General features: G+C 46.1%; 1 protein-coding gene across 1 annotated transcript; it reads right to left on the bottom strand.

The window, feature by feature from the left end:
- Positions 1-2,056: 2,056 nt before the first annotated feature.
- LOC145903163 (uncharacterized) lies at positions 2,057-7,939 on the bottom strand. The gene has a single exon (XM_082991236.1). It carries the CDS (start codon positions 7,937-7,939, stop codon positions 2,057-2,059), a length of 5,883 nt encoding a protein of 1,960 aa, XP_082847362.1.
- Positions 7,940-9,046: the final 1,107 nt, after the last annotated feature.

The following is a 9,046-nucleotide window of genomic DNA, read 5'->3' as shown; positions in this document are numbered from 1 at the left end:
CTGGAGAGCACATCGAATGACATAAAACTTCTACATGGGTTAAAGCACCCGAGTCATACAAACAAAAAAAGCGATCGGGATTCGTCCCCAGGATGTCGCGGGTTGGAATCTTGGTGTGGAAACAAATAAGTGAATGAACATATTGCAGTGCGACGCATTTGGAGATATTCACAGTACTTGTGACGCACTGATTATTGTGAAAGGCCGGGTTTTAAGTTACCCGACGCCCTTGGATATTCGAAACGACGCGACGACCAGTTTGAGAACCATTAAATTACATCCTTAAATTCAAACTTTGGTGAGTTGATTGATCGCAGGTATTATCATAAAATCTAATGTTTATCTTTAATTTAATTATAACTCAAACCGTTTCCGCATATCGTTTTCTCAGTTCAATATGAAAGTAGACCCCTGTCCACTTCACAATAAGCCAGAGTTTCAGGTTTTCTCAACCGATTGCTCGCAAAGTCAGCTAGAACAAGCTTAGTGACAAATATTAACTCTTGCAAACCTTCGGTGAATTAGCAAACTACTACACACTTAGCAACTGAATGCTGGTTGCGAGGAGACAGGGTGTGTTTAGTTTCAGTGGGTCGTAACCGTTACATAGAAGTTGATGCGTAACTTGAAACCTACACAGGGTTTCGCGTAAGGGGAGGTTCTCTTCGGACACAAAAAATAACTGACGTCAGTGTTTTTGCGAATTGGGAAATCCCCTATCGGTCCAGTGCCAAGTCACGTTTTAAGGAAAAAATGGAAACTCAGAAAAACAAATGAATGATGACTTTTAAGCTAAGCGTCGCAGAGAGTTTGCCAGCGAGATTTAATTCCAATGCTGTAAGAGCTCTTGTGTATTTCTTCTGATTTACAAATTTTTGTTTTTACGTTAATTTTAAATTTATATTACCAAGATTTATCATCGATCGTCTGCACAATTAACAATCGCCAAAAACAAAATCCGCGCAAAAAAACAAACTTTCCAATCCGGGATCCATGTATTGATTTGCTGTGGTTTGTCAGCAATTTGTAAATTTTTTTTATATATTTTTTCTCTCAACCCCATTGTAAAAGGTTATTAATTTTAATACAAAACTGATGGTGCATTTTTTGTCAACAAAATTTTGTAGCTAATTCTTAAATACGACGAAACTATCTATGCTTCCACTTTAGGTGGTTAAACTTGGTACAATGACAAGTACCTCAATATCATTCCATGTAAATGGACAACTGTATACAGGTTTGTTGAAGCTTATTTGCAAAAAAACTTCTGCGTTTCTTTTTTTAAGGCTTTTGATGCATTTTTATTTAGTTAATTTTAGTTGTTGGCAATAGCTGTCACAAAAATGTGGACGTGTTTGTTAAAGATAGAAGTAGAAATTATTAGTTGTTGTAAACCTGTTTGCTTTGTTCAGTTGATGATGTGGATCCGATGATGAGCCTGAACTCATGGCTCCGATCACAACCAGGACTCACTGGAACAACAGTGTAACAGGGGGTTTTTCTACAATAGTCGTAACGCGCAACCCTCTTCCAAGAAAACTAACAAATCCGCTTTATTCTGACGGAGCTGCGGTTTCTACATAAACAGTTGTAGAATTAGCGACCAAAAACAAACACACAGAAATAAGCAAATTCTGCTTACCGAATTATTATAGCACCAGAGTCACAAATTTCGGGAGGTTTCAGATCAACCAGTCAGCGGAAAACAATGGCACTTAAATTATCTTTATGCAATAGGCTATTCAAATAGAAAATACATTTACAATAGGTCAGCAGCACTGGTAGACAATAACAAGTCAACAGCAGTGGCAGGCAGCAGTGTTCCACTAAGACAAATGTTCGTGTGACGCAACAACGGCACATTGAGATGACGTCAAACAATCACAACATAGAAAACACACACACAGCATACTAGTGGCGATGTAACACTCTCCCCCAAAATGTGGGAATAACATGAAACATTTTTACAAACACATCGCCAATATCGTGCGCACCGCGGCAAAAAATCAGTGTACGAAGGTATCTTCAGAAGACCGAGCAGTTACCCGGAGTTCATCTAGCAAACCGAGCTGACATCGCTCGGAAAGGTTGAGGAGGTCTCATCAGAATCAACGATGCGACACAGTTTTGTGATAGGGCGCCGAAAGACACCGCTGCTCGTCCGAACGAGCACAATGCGAACTTTTCCATTTTCATCGGGGTACGTCTCAATGATTCGACCGATCGCCCATTTTGAACGGCACTCAGATTCGCACACAAGTAGGACGACATCATTTTTCTTAAAGTTGCGATGAGAATCATGCCACTTGGGACGAGCAGTGATAACCGGCAGGTATTCTCTCATGAACCTCTTCCAGAAATGGTCAGCGAGAAACTGCACCTGACGCCAACGCCGTCTTGTATAGCAATCCTTTTTCTCTGCAATCGTCGGAGGCAGGTTGGGCGATCCTCTCATCAGCAGGAGATGATTCGGGGTCAGCGGTTCTTCGTCCCTATGATCAAATGTCACCGGGACAAGGGGTCTTGAGTTGATTATGGATTCAGCTTCCACAAACAAGGTCTCCAAGACTTCATCAGACATCACCTGGGAACCAGCAAGCGAGGACATGATCCGACGAACAGAACGAATCATACGTTCCCAAACGCCACCCATGTGGCTTGCAGCAGGAGGGTTGAATGACCACGACGTCTGTTTCTGAAGCAGAAATTCAGAGATTTGAAGCTGGTTCCATGCTTGCAACGACTCTCTCAGTATTTTCTCGGCACCAACAAAATTTGTGCCATTGTCGCTGAAGATATGCTTTGGTGCTCCGCGTCTCCCAATGAAACGACGAAGGGCAGCTATAAACGAATCAGTAGACAGACTGTGGGCAACCTCCAGATGAACAGCACGGATTGTAAGGCAGGTGAATATGCAACCGTAACGTTTCACTTCGCTGCGACCCTGCTTCACCAGAAAAGGACCGAAATAGTCAATTCCGACATTGGAGAACGGAGGTTCAGCGATTCCCAAGCGAGCCGACGGCAGATCGGCCATCATCTGCCGACCCGGTTGAGCATTGCGGCGTCGACAAGACAGACATTTTCCAAGCACGCGCCGTACGGCAACACCGCCCTTGATGATCCAGTAGTCTTGTCGAACTGAAGTCCAGGTGTGTCCCATCCCGGAGTGTCCAACTCTTTCATGATGGGCCAGGATTAATAGGTCAGTCAAATGCGAAGAATTGGGCATGATTGCAGGATGTCTCGCGTTGAAACTTATCGGCGCTTTGTCTAAACGTCCACCAACACGGAGCACTTGATCAACCAGAACAGGGTTTAACTTGTACACAGAACGACTGCAGTCAGTCTTTTTCAGTCGAGAATTTCCACTTAATGCAGAGAGAAGTAAAGCAAAACTTTTCCGCTGCTCGTACTTGACAAGTTCCAACTCGGCGATCTTCAACTCAGACAAGCCTATGTCAGTTGACGGGACAACTGATAATTTCCTTCGATGTATCAAAAACATCTTAAATCTCATCCACCAGGCCACGGCTTTCTTTAATCGGTGTAGGCACGAGTAACGTTCAATGATTCGATCCATGGGGTGCTTCGGCTGATGTACGTTAACAGTACAGGAGGCTGCAGCCTTCCCCATCGGATTAAATTCCTCAGGAATATCGGCAGCATTTGGCGGTTGCGACGGCCAGTTGGTTTCTGGCTCCAGGAGAAACATTGGGCCTTTTAACCAGCGACTCGAATTGACAAGGGCATCAGCGGGTAGACCTCTTGAGGCATCATCTGCGGGATTTAATTTTGTAGGAACGTGTTTCCAATTCGTAATGTCGGTCAGTCGCTCAATCTCTGCCAGGCGATTGGCGACAAAAACTGGAAACCGTTTGGTTGCATTTCGAATGCTTAACAGAACAGCAGTGCAATCACTCCAGAAAACTGAACTTTCAATGGGCAAGTCTAGTTCCTTTCTCATGAGGCGATCCAACCTCGCAGCGAGCACAGCAGCGGTGAGCTCCAGTCGAGGGATCGTCTTCGTGTTCAACGGGGCAAGTCGGGATTTTCCAATCAGAAAAGAACACATCACTGTCCTGTGATCGTCTTCGATGCGAAGATATGACACGGCGCCATACGCATACTTAGATGCGTCAGCGAAATGATGCAGTTGATACTTCAATGGAGGTTTCAGTTCCGAAGACCTGAAGCAACGTGGAACGACAACATTGCTTAAGTGAGGCAACTCAGCAAGCCACCTCTTCCAGTTATCGGATATCAATTCCGGAATGCCGTCATCCCAATTCAGTTCCATTCTGCACAAGTCCTGCAGCAATAACTTGGCCCTTAGAATCACGGGAGATACGAAACCCAGAGGGTCGTAAAGTGAACTGACAGCTGAAAGGATTCCTCTACGCTTGTGCGGCCTGCTCGGCGGTTTGACTTTGAACCGAAATGCGTCCTCCGCAACAGACCAATGAACACCAAGGACTCTCTGTTGCGTAGCATCATCGAGGCAACGCGATTTCACAACCTTTGCTCGATCGTTTTCGGGAACCGACTCCAAAACGCGCTGTTCGTTAGAGAGCCACTTTGTCAAGCGAAATCCTCCTCTGGCTAGCAGGTCTTTCAAACGAAGACGAACAGCGATAGCAGTTTCTATATCCTTGACGGATGCGAGGCAGTCGTCCACATAAAAATTGCGCCGCAAAACGGATTCAACCTGTGGATCAAAGTTTTTACCGAATAAATCTGCGGTCTGCCTCAGACAGAAGGTGGCGCAACTCGGAGAGGACGTTGCACCAAATAAGTGCACTTTCATCCGGTGAGGCGTCGGTGTACAGGTCAGATCTCCACCGGGCCACCAGAGAAATCGAAGTGCATCGCGATCACGGGGTTCCACCCGAACCTGGTGGAACATTGCCTCGATGTCGGCAATCAAGGCAACCGGCTGACAGCGAAAACGGGTTAGCACGCCAACCAAACTGTTTACAAAATCAGGACCTTGCATCAGTGCGTCGTTCAGTGAGACGCTTCTGCTTCGGGCAGCACAATCAAAGACCACACGAAGCTCGTCAGGCTTGTGTGGGTTAAATACTGGGTGGTGAGGCAGGTACCAGATGCGATTGTCTGTCACGACCTTGTTGTCGGGAATTTCTTCGGCGTATCCTTTGGATATGTACGTTTGCACCGTGTCTACATATCCCTTTCGCAGAACATCGTTGTTAGACAATCGTCTTTTCAAACCGACCAGCCGCTTTTCCGCCATCTGGCGGCTGGGTGGCAACTTTTCGATTCCAGGTCTCCAGGGTAATGGGAGCTCAAAATGTCCATCTTGGTGCTTCACCGATGCCTTCATCATGTCATAAACAATTCGATCTTCCCTGGATGTGGGCATGTCGAATACTGATGTCCCGTCGCCAAAGTCGCTCTTCCACAAACACTCTATCTCCCGTTGGAACATGACTTGTGCAACCTTTAAAAAACGGACATGTGCTTGGCTCCTTGCAGACGAACCAAGTGCGGGACCAAAGAGTGACCAGCCAAGAGATGTCTTTACAGCACAAGGGGTCCCCTGCGGTCCAGAACGTGTACACTGTACGTGGAAGGCTGCGGGGTTATCGGCTCCGATCAGTATCGTCACAGTTCCCCCTTCCAGGCGACGCAGGGGCAACTCCTTGAGGTGATTGAACTCCGCAAGCTTCTTCGCATCAGGGATCCTATTCGGCGACACGGGAATTTTGTCGATGGACAGCACTTCCGGCAACAACAACGGCTCTCCGTCATCAAGCGGCATGACGGTGAAGGACACAGTGGAGCCTTGGTACACTCGCGATTGATCTGTCAGAGTGCTCAGACAAATCTTTCGATCCTTGGATTGCAGACCAAGTTTATCAATCAGACCTTGTTCGCAAAATGTAGACGTAGAACCTTGATCAAGAAAAGCGTACGTATTTACCTCGATGTCGTTGTGTCTGACCTTTACGGGAACGACGTTGAGGTAGACTCCGCAGTTGTCCGTTGTAGCTTCCATTATCGTTGCCGATTGTTCTATCGGCGGTGGCTTCGGGGCAGGGTTCTCTGTAATCTTGCCGGGTCGCCTCTTCTGAAAGGCGCCATGCAACTTTGTGTGGTGAAAAGTGCCAGTGCAACCTTCTACCGAGCATGGCTTGCGAATCGTGCATTTCCCGCAACGATGACCTGAACAAAGGCATTTAAAACACAATCCATTTGTGACAACAAACCCGCGTCTATCCTGGGGAGACATTCCGTCGAATTTCGGGCACTTGGACAGGTCGTGAGGCTTGTTACAGCACGCACATGAAACGGGAGTAGGTGGGTTTTGACTTCGAGGCTGACTGGATGTCGACGACGAGACGTTGTACGCAGCAGCACGAGGACCCTTCTTTACCGAAACAGGGACGGGTTTTTCGTGCACGCTTTCGTAGACAGCCTCGACACCGAACAACGAGTTGGCGATGCGCGCTCGCTCTACGACAAAATTTGTAAAGGCGAGATATCCGGCTTGGGATCCAGTCTCGTCGAGCACTTGAACGGAACGTTCGATCCACTTCTCTTGAAGCCGGAACGGCAGTTTTCGAATTAGCTGTCTTAACGTATCCAAGGAGTTCAAGCTCGCGTACTCCTCAATATCTTCGAGTGAGCTGCGACACTTTTCTAAAAGGTCAGAAAATTCCATCAGGTCTTTTGGTCGACCTTGCTTGACTGGCGGAAATTGTTTGAGCCGACGTTCACATGCGTTGGCAATAATATGGGGTTGTCCGTAATCGTATTCAAGTCGGGAACGGGCTTTGGAGTATCCTGAGATCTTATCCTTGCTGTAGATCTCAAGTTTAGCAGCAATGAAGTCTTCGCAGAATTGCAACAAACAAACTAGCCGTGAATCTTGGGACTTCGTTCGGCTATGAACATGGGACTCAATAGCACGAACAAATGACCAGTAGTTCAACGGATCGCCATCAAACTTTCTGACCGCGGGCTGGGGCAAAACGATTCGCTGTTGTATGAAGTCCTCTTCTGGGACGTATCTACGCGACGGAGAGACAACATCCTGTATGTTCGACGGAAAGGGATCAGGACCTTGATATAACTTAGCAACGGGTGCGCTAACAGATTGCGGGAAAAACGGCTTCGTATCCACGCAAGTTGGGTGTGACCGTGGCACGACAGGGACAGCAGGTTGGTACGCATTTACCGGCGCAATATTTAACTCAGGTCGAAGCCCCCCGACAGAGGAACTTGTCACGGGAGGGTGTCTTGGGTCACACAGCAGGGGATCTCCAGCAATGGATTCTTCCTCCCACGCACGTACTTCAGCCTCGGCTATCTCAACCTCATCGTCGACCTGTTTTCTTCTTCGTTCAGCATCAAGTTCTGCTTTACGCCTTGCAAGTTCAGCATCAAGTTCTGCTCGACGCCTTGCAAGGTCAGCATCAAGTTCTGCTTGACGCCTTGCAAGTTCAGAATCTTCATTGACTTGACGCTGTGACACCCGAGCCAATTGAAGTTTAACACGAGCGGCTATTCTTTGACGGGTAATCGAGGAGGTGGAGGAAACAGAGCTATGTACGTCAACATGTGAACTCGACGATCGGCTTGATATAGTCTTCCGACGCCCAGTTGACTTCTTGGCGTTGGCAAACCACTCCGCAACACGAGAATCGAGTTCACGTTTTGCGCGCTGGCAATCCTGTCTTGCTAGAGCTAATTCTTCGCTGTTTTCAGCAAGCGGCGCATAGGCATTAATCAGGTCGGAAAAACACTTCTCCAACTGTGGCAGGTATTCTTTAACAAGCACAGCGTTGTCAATTTTCAGCATTAACTCTTCAACACGCAGACAAGATTGTTGCCATGCGTGCGCGCAGCTTGATACTAGCAAAACCGCCGGGTCCTCGACTGTGGAAGACGAAGACGGTGAAGCAGAATCACACATTTCAAATAGTAATAAATCCCAATGGTAATAAATCCAAACAGTTCGAAACGGACTGAGATTAAATCCAATAATTCAAAACGGGCTGAGAATAAATCCAAATAATTCGATGGCTGAGAATAAATCCAATAATTCGAAACGATGTTACGCTGCCCTTGGCAGTGCGGGTGGGCGTGACTCCTGCGCCCGGACAGTGTAACAGGGGGGTTTTCTACAATAGTCGTAACGCGCAACCCTCTTCCAAGAAAACTAACAAATCCGCTTTATTCTGACGGAGCTGCGGTTTCTACATAAACAGTTGTAGAATTAGCGACCAAAAACAAACACACAGAAATAAGCAAATTCTGCTTACCGAATTATTATAGCACCAGAGTCACAAATTTCGGGAGGTTTCAGATCAACCAGTCAGCGGAAAACAATGGCACTTAAATTATCTTTATGCAATAGGCTATTCAAATAGAAAATACATTTACAATAGGTCAGCAGCACTGGTAGACAATAACAAGTCAACAGCAGTGGCAGGCAGCAGTGTTCCACTAAGACAAATGTTCGTGTGACGCAACAACGGCACATTGAGATGACGTCAAACAATCACAACATAGAAAACACACACACAGCATACTAGTGGCGATGTAACATAGAAGTTGATGCGTAACTTGAAACCTACACAGGGTTTCGCGTAAGGGGAGGTTCTCTTCGGACACAAATTTTGTTTCTATTTCTGTTTGGAAAATGTATTGTTATGGAAAGAAACAGATAAAACTGTCGCATTACAAAAACCCTTAATTTTTTGTGGCGTCAGTTAAAAGGCCCCTGAAGACCAACCATATCTGATCATTAAAAATAACTGACGTCACTGTTTTTGCGAATTGGGAAATCCCCTATCGGTCCAGTGCCAAGTCACGTTTTAAGGAAAAAATGGAAATTCAGAAAAACAAATGAATGATGACTTTTAAGCTAAGCGTCGCAGAGAGTTTGCCAGCGAGATTTAATTCCAATGCTGTAAGAGCTCTTGTGTATTTCTTCTGATTTACAAATTTTTGTTTTTACGTTAATTATAAATTTATATTACCAAGATTTATCATCGATCGTCTGCACAATTAACAATCG

This window comes from Ascidia mentula, chromosome 5 (assembly GCF_947561715.1).
Source record: "Ascidia mentula chromosome 5, kaAscMent1.1, whole genome shotgun sequence".
NCBI lineage: Eukaryota > Metazoa > Chordata > Ascidiacea > Phlebobranchia > Ascidiidae > Ascidia > Ascidia mentula.
Note: the sequence above shows the minus strand (reverse complement) of the source record. Positions and strands in the feature narration are given on the sequence as shown.

What these genes read in the sequence shown, in the direction of transcription:
- LOC145903163 (XM_082991236.1), bottom strand. Translation starts at nt 7,939, where the DNA reads ATGTGTGATTCTGCTTCACCGTCTTCGTCTTCCACAGTCGAGGACCCG.